Source organism: Macrotis lagotis, chromosome 5 (genome assembly GCF_037893015.1).
Source record: "Macrotis lagotis isolate mMagLag1 chromosome 5, bilby.v1.9.chrom.fasta, whole genome shotgun sequence".
Classification (NCBI taxonomy): Eukaryota; Metazoa; Chordata; class Mammalia; order Peramelemorphia; family Peramelidae; genus Macrotis; species Macrotis lagotis.
Window position 1 is genome coordinate 93,778,275 of NC_133662.1, and position 19,061 is coordinate 93,797,335.

General features: G+C 35.6%; 1 protein-coding gene across 7 annotated transcripts in view; it reads left to right on the top strand.

Annotated features, from left to right (window-relative positions):
- KLHL32 (kelch like family member 32) overlaps positions 1–19,061 on the top strand; it is a 307,584-nt gene that overhangs the window by 222,358 nt on the left and 66,165 nt on the right. For 5 of the 7 annotated variants that reach the window (XM_074187203.1, XM_074187201.1, XM_074187197.1 and 2 more), the window contains one exon: positions 1,898–2,113. In XM_074187203.1, the coding sequence (XP_074043304.1) occupies positions 1,898–2,113 (216 nt within the window). Of the gene's footprint in view, positions 1–1,897; positions 2,114–19,061 lie in introns of those variants that run through there. The other 2 variants (XM_074187200.1, XM_074187209.1) reach the window with 2 other exon arrangements.

A 19,061-nucleotide genomic window follows, 5' to 3' on the forward strand; every position in this document is an offset into this window, starting at 1 on the left:
GTTAAATATAAATGATAAGAATTTATATTTTGTATATATATATATATATATACACATAAAATATATAATTAGGTTATCATGTAAATTTCTTTCTTTTCTTTTTTCCCTCCCCTTCCCCTTCTTCCCAGATGGCTACCATTAGACACAAATATATATGTGTGTGTGTGTGTGTGTAAGTATGTATAATCATACTTCTATTTATCATTTCTTTATATGTATGAACAGAATTCCTTCATATTTCCTTTGTAGTTAATTTGAGTATTTATAATAGTCAAAATGACTTAGTTACTCAAAATTGTTCTTAAAACAGTATTGCTTTTACAGTATACAAATTTCACTTGGTTGTTTGTACTCACTCATTATTTCATGCAAATTTATCCATGTTTTTGTAAAATCAACGAGCTCATCATCTATCAGAGTAGAATTCCATCACGATCATATACCACAACTTATTCAACCATTCCCCAACTGACAGCCTTCTCTACAATTTCTAGTTCTTTGTTTTAATATGCGCTTCTCTTATTGGTGATTTAGAACTATCTATCTTCCTTAAAACTGAGACATTATACTTCTTTTTGAGAGCTATTTGTTGCTCTCTTTGACCATGAATCTATAGGGAGGTGGCTTTTCAACAAGCATTTATTAAGGACCATATTCTCAGCACTGAAAATACAAAGATATAAATGTTATAACTCCTGTCTTGAAGGAGTTTGCATTCTACAAGGGGAAACAAGTTATGTAAGTGAATGCATTAAAAATATATAAAAATTTCAGTCGAGTTGGGGGTTGAAGAGAGTTTACTAAGAGGTTGGGGAATCAGTAAAATTCTCTTACAAGAGGTGTTCCTTAAGCTCAACTTTGAAGGTAACTGTGGATTCTAAGAGGTAAAAATGAGAGGAGAGCATTTCATGGGATATACCTTGCACTGGCTTTTATTTGGTAGATGGAATGTAAATCTCAACATCTAAGGAATGCAAAGTAGACCAGTGTGAGTATAAGGGTGCAGCAATGATCGGCAGAGGTGCCAGAAAGCTAAGCTCATTTCTAACATCTAAGCACTCATAATCACTGTCCAAGGTGCTAGATATAAAATAGAGAGGAAGCTGTGGTCTTTGATGGTGTATTGTAAATGTATCCACTCTAGATGAGGGAAATACAGCCTAGCCTCAAGAGAGTTTAATTGGACAAGAAGAAAACCTGCCAGATCATAAGAGTTATTAGACATGAGAGGTTACTGAATGAAACTGGAAAATGGATTGCTTCTGGAGCATTTTAAAAAATAGCGTCACTTTTATCCACTTTGAATAGATTAGGCATAAACTTGGTAGAGAAAGATAATTGATAATTATATGAAACTTCCAATAAAGATCTGACACTGTACTTATTTAAGGGTTGTTAATTTCACCAAATCTTCATGGCTTATTCAAAGTGGAGTTAGTTTAAAGAAAAATGGTTCGAGTGTCAGTTTGTCTTCTGATGTGTGTGTCTTCTGATTCTACATCTCTTATGTCAACTATAAAAGAAAAATTGTATCCTTGAGGTATTGGATATGGTAAGTGTAAAAAGATCACTATTTCTTTTTACTAAGAAGCATTTTAAGAAAATTGCAAAGAGCATTTCAATTGTATCACTAAACCAGAGACTACTTTCCATCTCCTTACCTAAGTATTTGAAGTTCTTATTTTTAAGGTAGGAAAAATGGCAGAAATTGTCATCTAAGAACATAGACCCTTGCCTAAACCATTTTAATTGAGAAAGTATACAAATGAAAAATGGTGTGCATTTGAATTTTTGCAGTTCATGTCACCCAGTCCCTCTTGATTTGATCTGAATATACTTTGACCTTTGAGTTGGGTTCTGCATCATTTCTGAAAGGCTTTTTTTTTTATTCACTTAGGAATTAAATAGCTTTAATTACTTGGATCTGTACAGACTCGCTGACCTCTTTAATCTCACTTTGCTGGAGAAGGCAGTGATCGATTTTTTAGTGAAACACCTCTCTGAACTCCTGAAGAGTCACCCTGAAGAAGTTCTAACACTTCCTTATTACCTGCTTCAAGAGGTCCTGAAGAGTGACCAGCTGACATCTCTAAGTGAAGAGCAAATCTGGCAGGTAAGGAAGTTTCCTCATCAGCAGAATGTTTGGTAGAAAACCTTGACATGCTCCCTTGGCTTGAGTTCTGGAATTGTGGAGGTGGTAAATGATTAAAAGATTAAGGGTCAGGAAAGTGTGTGAACCCTTTTATCTTGGGTGAATTTTTAGACAGGAATGTTCTCTTGACTTGTCAGGTGATTGGAAAGGACTTGATCTTGAGGTATTGGGTTCTCAACTTGCATTTAAAGTCACAGATGAGATTTCCTATAAGCAAATACATCTGATTTCAGATGTTAAGTGGTTGTAATATTACGAGTTATTTCATGATGAAAATAGTGTAAAGTTGAGAAAAATGGATTGCTTTGACTTTGATAAAACAATGACAGGCCTTAACTACAAAATTCTGAAAAGGCTTTTTGTGCATTGCAAAAATATTGCTTCCATTGGAGAGCTATTTGAACCATTTGTGAAAGACCTTTTAGTGAAGTTTCTCTATTCTTGTGGAAGCCTAACTATCCAACTTTATTCCTTCATTGATTATTGTCTAAGATCCTGTCCTTTTGCCTGACCCTTTTCTGTCTGTTTTCCCCTTTCTCCCTGCGACTCTCTCTCTTTTTTCAGTCTATAACTAGTTATTTTGCCATTTTATTTACTTATAAGAATGCTGTATTTTCAAAATTTTCTAAGAATTTGTAAACAATTAAATAAAGGACACCAGACAGACCATGATTTCTGAGTTCTGAGTTCTGAACTAACCTTTTATTTCAAACTACATAGAATTTCAAGCTTACAAATTGCTTTCCTACCAATTATCCTGTGAAGTAACTGGTTCAGATTTCACTGTCCCATTTTATAGGTGAGGAAAATCAGGCTCAGAGTGGGGAATTAATCTAGCATCATAGAATTTTAGAGCTGGGAGGGCACCTTAGGTATCAGTTGGTCCATCCCTGCTCATTTTACAGCTGAGAAAACAGATTCAGAAGTTAAGTGACTTGCCCATAGTCACATGAGTAGTAAGTGACAGAGCAGGGATTCATATCCAAATTAGCAAGTGGGCAAAAAAGCTCTCCCCACCTTCTCTACCTTTACTCTCTTGAAATTGCTTTGCATATGTTTTGTTTTTATGAAAATGTGAATATGTTGTATCTTTCTGTTCTCCCTTCCACAGTCCCCCACAGGAAATTACAAACCCCTTGAAGGCATTTTTGGTTTTTTTTTTTTTACTCTACTCTTAGTATAGTGCCTTTGAGCCTACTAATCACTTGATAAATGCTCGTGGAATTGAATTGAATCAAACTCAAGTTTTCTAATGCCATATCAGAAATTGGTCCTTAACAAAAAATGGATTAATGATTTGTCTGCCTCTTTCTTCAAGTCCTTATGCTTTTTATTTGCTGTCTCATTTTGTATCATTTTCCTATTTGTTAGCATTTTCACCAAGGAAAATATAGAGAGAAAACCAAAATCAGGTGGCTTTTACTATTTTTTTAACAACTCTAGTTTAAAAGAAAAGACTTAGAGAGGAAATGGGAACGCTTGGCCAAAATGAGTTTTTTTTTTTGTTGTTTTTTTTTTAGTAACTGTGGATTTCAATTACCTATGTTATCCTACTTCATTGTTAATATAATCAAGAATTGACTGACCAGGGAATGAAGTCCATTCTCAGGTGTGGCAGCCAAAGGAACTCATGTTTCCCTAGGGAAGAAAAGTGGGGATGATTTCTGCAATTGGCAGTTTCTAATTGAAATGAGATCAGGGGCCAATACCCTCAAATGGCTTCTACCTATCCCCTTTTGTGGTAGAGTGATCAGATCCTGTTGAAAGGCACTTCCAGATAGCAGGATGGTAATGTGCAGATTTTTGAGTGACAAAAATGCTATACTGTCCACTTAAGCGTTATCATAATTGCCTCTCTAAAGGTTACTAATGCTGTAATGTAGAATTTTAAGAGCTGGTTTCTGCTGCAGGCAGTAGATATATATTTATACCTGGACCTCCAGAAAGAATTAAAAGACTCACATAAATATTTACCAATTTAGGCATTCAGCAGGCAATAAGAAACTGTTTTTGCTTTATCTTAGTAAATAAGTAATTCCCTCATAGTCAACCCAATAGAGAAAGATCAAATCAGACCAGCTATATTGCCTCCAGTGTAGTTAAGTTCATCATTTTTGCTAAGGTTATACTACTAACGCAATATACCATGGAAGAATCTAATATTCCGCCCAGGGTGAAGATTGGGTATGCCAGAGGATTAGTGTCAGGGTGCTTTATAGAAGTGAAACTTGATGGACAGGCTGGAGACAGATCTCCAGAATCTCATTAAATTGCTGAATTGTTCATTACGGAGCACTCTCACTGTAATAAAGTGCTCATTGACTTTGACAAATCCCCATCCCATGACTTAAAGAAGAACAGTGAAGCAAGAGGTGTTGGAGAAGAGAAAGGAAATTGGCACAAAGTGGGCCAAGTAATAGAAAAGCTGATGAGGGATACTGCTAGTTGATTAATATGTGACTTCCCAATAATAAATATCACCCTCCACATGCCCCCCATGCATACACGCACACACACACACACACACACACACACACACACACACTCACACTTGAACAGTTAGTTGTTTTGAGACCTATTGTAGGCATGCAAATTTGAGGATAGAAATAAATTTTTCATTGTATTTTGTTGTTAAGGGTGTAATTTTCATTAATGACCCAGGATCAAAAGGTATAGGGCATTCAGAAGAGTTGTGTAAATACAACTCTAAATGATCCATGTGGAATATACTTTCTTCGATGCCCTTTTTTCTTTTACTGTCCTAACCATTGTCCCTTGAGCTTCCAACTCACTTTCTGTGATGAAATCCCCAAAGATTGTGCCTTTTCAGCCCTGCCAGATCTATTATCCATCTACCCTTTCTAAACTTTATCCTGATTCTTTTCCCCCCAGGGTATTTTTTTGTTCTAGTCTTTTTCCTAGACAAATCTCTCATTTGTCACTAAGCCTTGAAATGCTGATTCTAGCGATTGACTCCACTGTGTTCAGGATGTATGGGTACATTGAGGTAACTACATACATATATACACATATGAAACACTCGGTAAATATGATATTAATAAATAAAAGAATGAGTGAATGAAATCCTCTTACTCTAAAGAATGAAGTGGACAAGATACCCAGTCACTGTAGAGGTTATAATAGGAACTGCTGATTTTAAAGAAAAGAAAGCTATAGGGATGAGGAAGGCAGTATGAATGAAAATATTATGTATGGAAGCAAGGGAGTTTAAGTATCAGTGTCAAAGTTTTTTGGTTGCTTGTTTGTTTTTTTGTTTGTTTCTTACAAGGCAATAGGGTTAAGTGATTTGCCCAAAGTCACACAGTTAGGTTATCATCATCATCAGCATCATCATTATTATTATTGCCATATTTGAACTCAGGCCCTCTTGTTTCCAGGGTGGATGCTCTGTCCACTAGGTCACCTAGCTGCCCCATTTGTTTTTGGTTGTTGAGGAAACAGTTGCAGAAACTTCACTACTGCAAGTTCTTTGAGAGCCTCCATCTAAAAATATTTTCCCCTCTCCCCCCTCCCACCTCTGACAGGTATTTGCACAGCTACCATGTTGTTTCTTGGTGAATAAAGGTTTCTAATTTGGCTTTATAGGGGAGATGGAATAGATCAAAACAGGAGCTTTAACATTTACAGACTTTTCATTTTAATCAAATTATATTAGTTATATTTGTACAGGTGCTTACCATAGTAAGCACTGTGTTTTCACCATGAAGGATATAAATAAATATAAATTATAAATCTAAAACTCACAGAGCTTGTAGTCTAATTGAGGACATGACAATAAAAAAGAAGTAAAAATATTGGATGCCAAATGAGTGGCAATGATAGGAATTCAAAGGAAGGGAGGAAGTCCTATGAGCCATGATAAGCCAAGAATGGGATCAGAAGTAACAATTAGTCAGTTAACAGTCACTAGTTGCTGTGAAACAATAGTTCTTAGGGAGGTTACAATCTATGAGGAGAGGAAAGGGTATTATTTGAAATAGTGATTGTTCTCTGTGGTACTAGAGTCTCTTATAGAATGAGAGGCTGAAATAGTATTTTTTAAGAATTGTGAAATTAGGAGAAATAGAGTTAGATAGAGCACTTGTATTTTTTATCCAAATATTAATGAGAAGAGTACAGTTTCTGATTTGTATTTATAGAGGAAGTTTCTTCACTGGCAGAACTAATATCAATGAAACCCCAGGTCTTGAGTAAAAAACAAAACAAAATAAAATTGTTATTTTTGTATGTAGTATGTATTTTTGACAGCTTTATGAGTAAGTTTAATTTCATCTCCATAAATATAGTTAATTAACTAATTAAGCACAATAACAAGGGCCCTGATGTTCTACTTTTGAGATGAAGAAAAAGTGGTCAATAAAATAATAATTCAATTCAGTTTTCCCCTTGTTTTTGGCTTTTTTTGATTATCTAATATAACTTCCTTTATTCTAGAAAATGTGTACTTTCTCACTCCTTCATTCTTCAAATTCTCTTTCATGTTTTATTTAGGTGCTCCTAATAGCCTTTTGCATACTAAGTAATGATTTGCTTTTAAGACACATCATTTTTAGATTTTTAAAGTACTTAACCATACAATAACCTTGTGAGACAGGTAGATATTATTCTTACTTTTAAATGAGGAAACTGAGGCTGATAGGAGTTTCCTGACTTTCCCAGGGTCATTTAACCTCTCTGAACTAAAATGTCTAAGTTGGAACTCAAATTCAGGTTTTCTAACTTCAGAAGCAACATTTTTTCCCCTTACAACACAATGCCATTTGGTTAGTTCTGAACTTGCCCTCCTTCCTTCAGTTCTCCAACATCAGGGCCCTGATACAGAGAAGCCCCTTTTACCTTGCCACTCATTTGGCTTGAGCCACTTACATACTGAACTGAGGTGAGGAGCCAAACCCAACACCTCTGTATTATCTTGATTTATTGCACATGCCTAACACATGGCTGTAGTGCAAAGGGTTCATTTTCTTGTGCTTCAGTCAGGTCTCTAAATAGATTTATCACTCCTTACCCACTAGCCAAGGAATCTTATCCTATTTATGTTCCATTCTAGGATATGAAGAGGGCACCTTGTCTCCTGGAGGGGGTTCTATCTCCATTTGACTTGGATTATAAGTTCCTCCAGGCAGGGGCATTATCTTTAATGTTTTTATTGTACAATGTTGTCTTACTCTACTCTATAAATAATAAATAAAAACAATAATGTGGACTTTTCATATTTAAAAGGATTGAATGGGAAACAGCAATTCCTTTTTCCTGCTTGAGGTTTTGTGCATTTGTATATTTCTTCTCTCCTCCTCCCCCTTCCCGGCAATAAGTATATATTTCACCTGCTAGGCAACATCTTAAGCCAGTGAATTATGCCGTTTGGAGAATATGTTCTTTACCAATTTTTGGTGAGGAATTCACTTCCATAAGGCACAGTATTAATAATATATTTGTTCCACATTCCATTGAACTCATATTTGGCTGCCTCATGAACTTTTATCTGCATCCCCAAATCCACCTGAATGGCTGAACATGCTTCAACAGTTTTTCCTCCAAAAGGGTCTAAGGCCTGAAAAGGTAGAATTTCAAAGAGATGCTGAAAACCTACTGAGAATTAAAAGGACATCAGTGATTTGAGAATTTTGCAGAAATAGCTATTTGACATCACCAACACAAAACTGACAACAATGCTGCCATGCCAGGAAAAGTGGATTAATACTATGGCTAACAGAACTATGCACCTTATGCACCTTGCTCAGGAAATATTTTTTGAATGAATGAATGAATGAGTCGTTTGGTTACAATTTAGCCCTTCACATATACTAAATCTGCTACAATATATAGAAAATTTTCAAAGCTTGGGAGCAATATACTTACTTATCCAGTTCCAGTTCCCAGTGGCATCATGTGGATCATCAGCTAAAACCATTGTTAACTGTGAAAGGAGTCCTCCATCTGTCTCCAGTGTTTGTATCATCTTGCTCATGCCAAATCTGTACTCTAAAAGAGAGAAGATATCCTGCTTTCTCCCTCAGGGAAGGAAGTAGTCACTCATTTTAAGACTTTTAAAGGTCCTCCTCCTCTGTTCTTGTCAGCATGCTCAGTTCCCTTATGTTTCCTTAGCTACATAGAAAATTTGGCATAGCTGCATTTTCATATGTGTGTTTCAAATTTTGCGTCATTTCCCTGCAGCCATTATTTCCCTTTTTCTCTTGAATGTGGTGGGCAGTGCTGGAGGCAGTACTCCAAAGGGGACTAACCTGTGCCAAACTGGATAATTACTTTGCTCATTTCATGCCCATTGAAGTGTCATCCTATTATACAGTGTGAATTGGAGAATGTAATCTTTTTGTTTGGTGCTTTCTGTTTTCACACTGCCCAGTGTGGCCTTTTGCCTCTTCTTCAGTAGCATTTTATTAAAAAAAAAAATTCCATTCAATTTACTTTACTCAAAAAATAGATTGGCAAACTAGTCCTGATCTATAGATCTGGCCATGACAGAAATCAGACCAATCCCTTAAGAAATCACATTGTATGGGAAATTAATAGTTTAAGTGAAAATTGGGACAGTTAGTTCTTAAAACCATTCAAATGTAATACCATGGGGGCTATGACAGATGGGGAATGGGCTGAAATTAAAATGTTATGGAATAGGAGCTCTTTTGTTCTAATCTTTTTTTAAAAAAATAACTGAGAAGTCTTTGATTTCCCACTTTCCTTCCTAATAGTCCAACATTTACAGTCATAGATCTGAACATGGAATGACTTGAGAGTCTATATGGTCTAATTACTTCATTTTACAGATGAAGAAACTGAGTCCCAGAGAGATTATATGACTTGTCCAGAGTCCTGCAAGTAGTACTCCTCCCATGGAATTTGAATCCACATTTTTTGACTATACAGTGATTGCTCTTTTCATTCTACCAAACTATTTCTCTAGGCATTTTCTCCTCTTACCATGCACTTTTTTTTTTTGCAAGGCAGATGGGGTTAAGTGGCTTGCCGAAGGCCACACAGCTAGGTAATTATTAAGTGTCTGAGACCGGATTTGAACCCAGGTACTCCTGACTCCAGGGCTGGTGCTTTATCCACTACGCCACCTAGCCGCCCCTACCATGCACTTTCTAATCATCTTCATACCATTTTATTTTCCTTTCTCATGTAGTAGTATTTTATTCCAAATGCCATCTCTGAGGACAAGGACTCTTCTTTGCTTCTTTTTGTTTCCCTGGCCCTTAGCGAAGTTATGAACACATAGTAGATGGCTTAATAATTTGAAATTCTGCCATTTCATACATTTATTGTTTATACATTTGATCAGTCAGTTCATTTGTAAACATTTATTTAGTGGCTATTGTATTCCAGGCTAGTCTCTATCTCGACAACAGAGCTTTGGGGTCCTCATCCAGTGATGGCCCTTTCTCTGAGATGCTTTTCCATTTACGTTACACATATCTTGTTTTTATGATAATTATATAGGTATAGCAGGTTGTCTCCCCTTTAGGATGTGTGCTCCATGGGGGCAGAGGTACTGTTTTTACTTTTCTTGTCATCACCAGTGTTTTGTGTGTGTGTGTGTGTGTGTGTGTGCATGTGTCGTGTGTTTATATTTTGCAGTCAATCCACCTCATTTACATTTTCCTGATTTCTCCAGGAGAATTTCTTCCTTGAGTAGTTTGACTGGTGGTTTTGCTGCTGATTTCCTATGGATGCCGCTTGTCACTAAGAACCTTATGTTGCTTCTGGCATTCACTTCAGGGAGACTTTACGGAGGGTAATCCTCAACCCCATTGCTCTGTGTTGTCAAGCAACTGCGAGGGGACAGTCATTATCAGAAATTACAGGAGTCCCAACTTGTATTTACATGCTGTGGTTCCCATGAGTTGGGAGATAATTTTATGGGAGTTTTTGTTACTGGTGGTGTGTTTTTTTTTTTTAGAAAGTGCACATAAGAACAACAAGATGATTCATGAGATATGACATATTTATGTTCTATACTCCTAATTTTCATTTTGCTTCCTGTTGTTTCCTGAATGTGCTGTTTCTGTTGCTGGTGCAGCTGTGAGGAGTAGAGATGAGAGAGGGTTGCTTATGTACTGTTGTCTTGCAGTTCGGTTGCTCCCACCTGGCTTATTGCGAATTTAAAATAAAAACTAAAGATATTTATGTTGTGGGCACCCCAAGGTTGGCTTAGCAGCCCTTCCATGTTCCAAAGGAGTTAGGGCTTAGTCTAATATGATAATCAAAGACTATGTGACTTTGCCAAACTCAAAGATAAAAAATATTGAATACATCCATTTAGTCTCTTGGAAAGAGGAACACCCCCCCCCATACTGCACACAGACACACACAACACAGACACCCACCCACATAAACCCACAGAATCTTTAAGTGATCTCAAGAATTTTTTTCCCCCTCATTGATGAATTAGCAAAAACTGTTGAATTAGTTCTGTCACTTAGTTATGTTTATTGTGCAATCCTGGTGTTCACAGCCTTGCAGGTTGCTCTATGGAGAGTTAAAGGAAATAAAAGGCATTGGGGAAAGACAAGGGAAATCTTTGTGGATGGAGTGGGTCTTATTAATCCATGATGAAGGCAGTGGAGGGGGAGTGGGAAGGGGGAAGAAGGAAATAGTTTGATAAAGAAGAGAGGTAAAAGAAAGACTGATAGAAAGAGAGGACTGGGGAGAAGGTGGGAAACTACATCATGAGAGATGGTGAACTAAACTAGTATACTTGGTAGAGAGAGAGGAATATCAATAGGGGAGGTCAACTACTGAAAAAATTTAAAGTCCTTAATTAGCAATATTAACTTTAATAGGAAAGGGAACCACAAATATCGATATCTAAATATAATTTGCAAATGGTCTTTGCTGCATTTACATACGTGTGTGTGTGTGTGTGTGTGCGTGTGTAATACAATAGAAAAGATCTATTGACTGACATTAAAACCGGTTTACTCATTTCAGGAGTATTGAGTAAAGCTATGGGGCAGGTAGTGTGTGGTGGGTAGGGTACTGGGCTTTAGAGTGTTCAAATCTGGTCTAAGAGACTTACTAGATATGTGACCCTGGGCAAGTCACTTAACTCTGTCTCAGTTTCCTCATCTATCAAGAGAGCTGGAGAAGGAAATGACAAACCACTCCTGTATTTTTACCAAAAAAAAGTCTCAAATGGGGTCATAAAAAGTCTGATACAACTGAAACAATTCAATAACAATAAAACTATGGGATTAGTTCAATCACTGAGTACAAGAAAGCCTGGTATTACTGAATGAAAAAGAAATATTGGATTGGGAAAATGTCATAGAGGCATGCATAATATTGAATGCATGGATGGAAAATATCATGGATTTATCAATATACTTAGTGTAGTTATGAGAAAGGGAGTGAGAGAAAATATGAACAAGATTAAGTAAATAGGGACATTACTTAGATAAGTGTAATTCCAAAAGAAAACTTTATTGTTTTTCCAAATCCTACATCATACTTGTTGGTAATATCATTTTATTGGACATTAGACATCCAATAGGGTTCTAAATTATTTGGACATATGATGGATTTCTGTGTTCAGTGAGCCAGAGAAGCCTTCATTCCATTTGACACTGCCAGGATGTGGGGAATTCTGACAAAAGATCCCTCATTTTACTGTAAGTCTATGACTTCAATAAGGTTCTTGAGGGGAAAGGGACCTAGAAGGAAGCTCTAAAATATTTAGATCTGAACAAATCCTGAAATCATTAAAAAAAAAAAGATCCTTGTAAGTTTGAGAGTGGGCCAAATACGTTTTTTGTTCTTTCTTGGGAGTTTAATATATCAGATAGTTGATGTGATGACAAATTGTATTAACTTCTTTTTTAATATTAAATTTTTATTTTATTTTTTATCAGTTACATGAAAAGGAAAATTTTTAATGTTCAGTTTTTTAAAATTTTGAGTTAAAAATTCTCCCCCTCCCTTCCTCCTTCACATTCCCTTCCTGAGAATGCAATAATTAATGTTAATTATATTTGTGTAGTCTTGCAAAACATTTCCATATTCACGTTGCAAAAGAAAATGCAGAGCTCCCAACACTCCAAGAATGATAAAGAAAATAAGAATTAAGATTTAATTTGCATTCAGTCTCCATCAATTCTTTCTCTGGAAGTGGAGAGCATTTTTCACCAGTCATTCAGAATTGAGGTGAATCATTGTATTGCTGAGAATAGCTGTCATTCACAGTTGATCAAGATAAAATAAAGCTTTTACTGTGGAAAATGTTCACCTGGTTCTGCTCATTTCACTTTGCATCTGTTTATACAAGTTTCCCCAGGTTTTTCTGAGAGCATCCTGCTTGTTATTTCTAACTTTAAAAAAAAATACTATATTTATTTGTTTTTCCAACTACATGCAATGGGAGGTTTTACTAATCATTTATTTTGTAAGATTTTGAGTTTTACAGTTTTCTCCCACCCCACCCCCAATAGAAAACAATCTGATATAGGCTCTACAATTAAAACCATGCTACACAAGAGACCCAAATTGATCATGTTGTGAGACAAAAATCAAGTCCAAACAGAAGAAAACATTAGAAAGTTTAAAAATGGCATAATACATAAGGTAACTAAAAAATTGAAGATAATTAGCTTTTGGTCTTCATTTAAATTCAACAGTTCCCTTTCTGGATATGGATGTCATTTTCCATCTTAAGTCTTTTAAAATTATCTTTGATTATTGCACTGCTGAAATAAATAAATCCATCATAATTGATCACCACCCTTTGTTGTTGATAGTGTGTATAATGTTCTTTTGGAAATGCCCAATTCATTCTGCAACAATTCATGCACTGCTTGTCATTTCTTTTAGGTTTTTGCAAGGCAAATGGGGTTAAGTGGCTTTCCCAAGGCCACACAGCTAGGTAATTATTAAGTGTCTGAGACCAGATTTGAACCCAGGTACTCCTGATTCCAAGGCTGGTGCTTTATCAACTACGCCACCTAGCCACCCCTACTTGTCATTTCTTAAAGCACAATAGTATTCCATTACACTCATGTCACAATTGGTTATTCATTTTCCCCTTTACCCTTTATGACACCAAAGCCAACAATCCCCCCCATTCTGCCTAGCCTTCCTGTGAACAGGAAGTATAATTAATGATAATGATGATGGCGATGATGAAGATGATAATGATGATGGTGAGAGTGGTGAAAATGATGATAGTGTTGATGATGATGACTATGATAATTAACATTATATAGTACTTAATATATTTCAGGTACTGTGTTAAGCTCTGTACTATTTTTATCCCATATGTTCCTTACAATAACCTTGTGAGGGTAGGTGCTATTGTTATCATCCCCATTTTATAGATGAAGAGATTGAAGTAAACATAGATAAAGTGACTTTCCTAGGGTCACATAGTAAGTGTCTTTGACCAGTTTTGAACTCAGCATATGAACAATATATGAAGTCAATCATAGGATTAAATATGTAGAGATCATTTAGTTTCAGCCACTCAATTTGGAAATCAAAAAACTGATCTACAGGTGATATGTAACAAACCCAAAGCCACACAATTAATAAATAGAAAAACTGTGATTTAACTGAGCTTCTCTGATCCCAAATCCAAGTTTTTTCCCTGTGTTTTAATACCTTCTTCATAGCTCATGTTTATGCTGGAAGGAGCAATTCTGACCTTTGTTTTTGTATATTTAGTTTCTTTATAAATTACATATATTACTGATTTAATTTTGTTCTTTCTTTCTAATCCCAGACTTTAAAGTAAAAGTGAGCCAAAGCTGTGACTGTTGTAACATTAATAACAGGAAGCATGAGGTTTGGTTTTTTTAATTTATAATACTACAACAGGAAGAAGAATTTGAATTGAAGATAATAGAAAAGAGCATCATAGAAATTCTGAATCTCAGCATCATATTAGACTTCTGTCTTCTACTGGGAATTGAAATCAGAGATTAGGCTTCTCTTTAGAACATTTGCATCATATTGAGACTAATTTTAACTAACAAGATGGGAAATGTCATTTTCAAAAAAGAAAAAATAAAAATATGGAAGAGGGAAATGGGGAAAATCAGAGTTGGAAATCATTCAGTGAAATTCATGTTTGTCACTTTACTTAAAACATGAAAGATTAGGGGAGCTTGGGCTCACTCAAAAAGAAGAAAAATTTTAAGTTGAAGACCTTTAGAATACTCTCCTATCTCTTAAATACAGATAGACTTTCTAAAGAATGCATCTGCAATCTTGGAAGAAGGAGATGATCTAATAGACTTTTAGAACCTCATGGTTAGAAGAGGCCTTTAAAGCCGTCTTCTTTCTATAGTATCCTTGGCAGGTGGTCCTTTGAACTCGGTTTGGACTCTATTATTGATAGGGGAACTCACTATCTCTTAAAACAGCCTGTTTCTTTTTGAACATTGGTTTCTAGATATTACAAAGTCCTTCTGTATACTGAGTCAAATTCTGCCTCCCTGTGCCTCTTCATTCCTTGGGACTAGTTTGTTTTACCAGCTACATGGAATTGATGTGATGACAAAGAGAAAGAATCAATCTTAATTTTTTTTAATATTATGATATGTGAAGACACTTTTCCTGTTTCTCACCTGAGTAAACCCTTCTTCCTTCACTTGTTCCTCATGTGACAAAATTAGGTGATCATTCCCCATTCCCCCCTAGTTTATGGGCAACCATCCCATTGTTTAGCAGTTATCCTCTTTATATTTATATTCGAATATTTTATATATGTATATATTATATTTTAAATAATATATTTTTTTTATTTTTATATCCAATTTATATTTACCACAGTACATCAAATGTAGTATTGCCAAATTTAGAATGAACTGGGAATGTCAGTGTTCAGGAATTACACTTTAATTTATATAACCAACAATTGCATTTGCTTTTTTGTTAGCCATATTATATCATTGACTTAAACTGAGCTTTTAGTCAACTAAACTCCCTAAATCTTTTCACATGGAAAGGCAACCAGCTGGAGTTTCATAAATTTGGAGCTTATAGACCCAGATACTAGTTTGATTTCATGTCAATAAATAATGTGCATAATTGTACATTAGTTCTAAGTCATCCACAGTCATCTCTCTTGTGAATTGGCTATAATGACTTCTTATTCCCATCCTGGCTTTCCAGTGTTTCTACCCACTTCCATTCCTCTCCCACCAATATTTTTATATTGCATCCCCCTGCCAGCAGCAACAGATTTCTGAAGGTAATGACAAGGAATATTTAATATTACACTCAAGAAAATACAATTAGGAAGGAAGATATTTTCAAGGAAATTGTCTTTGATGCATTCCAAAGCCAAATATTAATGACTTAGGGATTGTCTTTTGACTGGGACTTTCCATATGCAGTGCTTACCTAATTTAATATGAATCATTAAGAACTGACTAAATAGTACTTTTCACAGGTATTACTTATAGATTATTTAGAAATAAGCAGATGCCTTCCAGACTGGAGACTAGATACTCATAATTTTCTTATGTTTCCTTCTTAATGTCAAAAACTACCCAGAAAATATCCTCATCTGGTCACATAAGGAAGTCTGGTAATTAATGCAGTGAATGATGGATAGTGCCCTAAAGTTTAAATGTTTTAGGAGGATCTATCTTATTAACACTCTAAAACATGGGAGAATAATATCATTAATTTTGATTAATTCATTTGCTCTTAATATAGCTTTTAATTTGTAATTCTATGTGAATTACAATGTAATTTGGCATTAATTATACTAAATTGACTATAAGTCAGCCAATCACAATGGGAAATTACTCACAGCTGAAAATAAAACTCAAACCCTCCTTCTGAAATGAAAAGCTTATTTAAGGTCAGGAATTGATACCTTTAGGTATGTCTCTATCTCTGGAGAGGGCAGGATATCAGGTCTTCCAAGAAAGATATGATCTGTTAGCAAGCTCCTTTGAATCTACACACTGCTGGGACTTTGAGGTGAAGTCTATATAAATTCAAAAAAATTGATAATTAATGAAGTAAATAAAGGTATCGATTTTACCTGATACCTTAGGGGATCCTGAAATATTTTCTTCCTTTAATAATTTTATGTAAAATTCAGAATCATGGATTAATATTAGAACTTGAAAGAATAACAACAATGACCACAAGAATTCACACTAAATAAATGCTTTAAGTTTAGCAAAGCACTTTGTATACATTATTTAATTGCATCCTCGCACCAACTCATCTTATATAGTTGCCATGATTTTATAGATTCAGGGTCCCATGATCTTAGAGTTGAAGTGACTTGTACAAAGCTTTGATCATGAATGAAGGATTGTTTGATTCAAGTTTAGTGTTTTATCCAACATTTTCAATTTTGGAAAATGAGGAAACCTAAACCCAGAGTTGCAAAATGTATTGCCAAACATCTAGTAAGTAGAAGAGATTATCCTCAAAACCAGGTATACTGTTCTGTTGCTCTTTCCTGTAGACTCCTGTATACTAGATTTCATGTCCTTGAGGTACTAGGAAATAGAAATAGGCTAATTTATTCTTAATTGCTTTTCCCCTACGGTTATTTTTTGGGCTGTACTTTATTGGCCAACTAAACCCTGTGTATAATGCATTTCTTCTTTTCATCCCATTTACTGTTTGGCATAAAGATGGTCAACATGGAAACCTTGTCCTGGGTAAGGAGCTGAAAAGCCATCCCAGAACTAACAAAAGGGCCCTCCCTTTCTAGAGGCAGAAGCAATTTCTGTATTGAGTGAGTCTGAAGAGTTTCCTCTTCACAAGTAGGAAGTTAACCAAGCAGCTGAAGAAAATTCAAGCTTTGTTAACTAAAAGGCAGTTTCTGGTACCCAGTGAGTGTTAATCTTTATTGACTGAACATTAGGAGATGTATAATATCCCAAAATGAAAGTGATAGTAAGGTTGTTCTCTGCCTTGTCAGAGCACATCTAAATTGTTATGTTTGATTCTGGACACCCCTATTTAGGATGGAAATTGATAAAACAGGTAAGTGAATAGAGGAAGGCAAAGGCAACCAAGGATGGTGAGAGATCTTGATACCATTCCTTACAAGGATCCATTAAAGAAATTACAGTCACCACTCCTGGAGAAGGGGAGGTTGAGCAGAGCCCATGGTAGCATCTCTTACGTTTTTGAAGAGTACAAGGGGAAAAGGGATTAGATCTATTTGACTTGGTCTCAAAAAGCACAGAGTGACCCTGGTTTTGCCTCACTATCTCTAAGAGGATTGGACTACCTCAACCTTGGAGGCCACCAAAGCAAAACCTGCAGCACAGGTTGAAATTCAAGTTGCCCAGATTTTGGACTCCCATCCCTAGAATCATGTGATTATGTCATTGGAAAACAATAGGAAAATAGGCAATGTGTCTGATTTGTAGGGCAAGTGTTTTCCTTAGAGAATAGTTTCTTGGTACATTATGCAATTTGTATTTCAAATCCAAGTGTATTTTGCTTAAAGTATACATCAAATATAGAAAATAGAATGCTGCAGTTTTGCATATTCAGGGTCACTAAGCACTGTTTTATTTTTCAAGGTTATGTTCCTCAAATTATTAGTGAGCTATTGACCCTTGTAAAATTAAAGATAGCTGATAGGGAATACATTTTGGTACTATGTAGAAAATTTCAGACTCCTTTTAAACTAGGTTTTTTTTCCCTTTTATTTATGTTACTTTATTCTAGCTAACAATATAGCAAATACAAAGAACTACTTTTTTACTTAACACCATGGGGTTTGAAACTAGCAAAAATCCTGTGTTGGCCTCCTTTTGCCTCTTTCACATGTGTAGGCAGACACACAATTCACACACAAACACATAAAACATTATATATATATATATATATATATATATATATATATATATATCTCCTTAGTTAAGCTCCCCTTTGTTTTGTTGCACTGACCTGAATGATAATATGCAATAGAGACATGTAATTGATTGGAGTCTGCTGGAAAGGAGAACAAAATTAAGAATCTTAATTTTTCCTCCTTCAGTCATATATTCTATTCTGCTTTTAATGTTTTGCCCCAAAATAATATTCACTACCTGCATTTTGTTAGCCATGGAATTTGAGGAAGCTGCTTGAATACTGTTGGGTCAAGGGCTTCCATTTGTTCAATCTGATACAGAAGGGTTTTAGAGGAAAGATGATTATAGAATTTTCTTCCTCTTCCTCTATCATTCAATCTCCATGTCAAAGTAACTACCTATCAGAAACCTGATAATTCCTTATTACTTGTAGTTTGTGGTGCAGCTTTTGCTTATTAACTACAAACCATCTCTGTTTTGATTGTGTCTCTGACAACCTGACTCAAAAGGACCTTTAATGTGACATTCTTAACAACATTAAGAAATTTTGTGCAAGGGAACTAACGGCAGAAATAAATATCGTTAGGGCCAAACATTTACCGACTATCTTTGCCCATCAATTTTATCTTCTCTCTCATCATGGAGAATGTGAGCTGTGATAAATGGGCCTGCTAATCAAACAACCCTGAAAGGTTAGGTCATTCACACCCTTTTTAGTCATTTTGTGCTTTTCAAGAGTGAATTTGTTAAAATTATGCTGAATATCCACTTGGAGCCTCAGCAGCTAACCCTACCTGTGTTTTATAACTCTGCACTGTCAGAACTCATAATAAGTCAAACATTCTTTCGAAGGTACTCATAAGGGAGGAAAAAAACCCCCGCAAATTTAAGAGTAATTTCAGATTGTAAATGAAAAGGAGAGGCACGACTGTTCATTTGCACCAATCATGCCTTCCTTTCATCTGCTCTGATTAGGCCTGGTGCGGTTTCATCAAACTACTCCATCACGGAGCTGTCACTCCAGCCGGCTGTTGATTGAAAACAATCAGGGCTCTGATGGCACAATTATTCTGACCCTTTAACTAGAG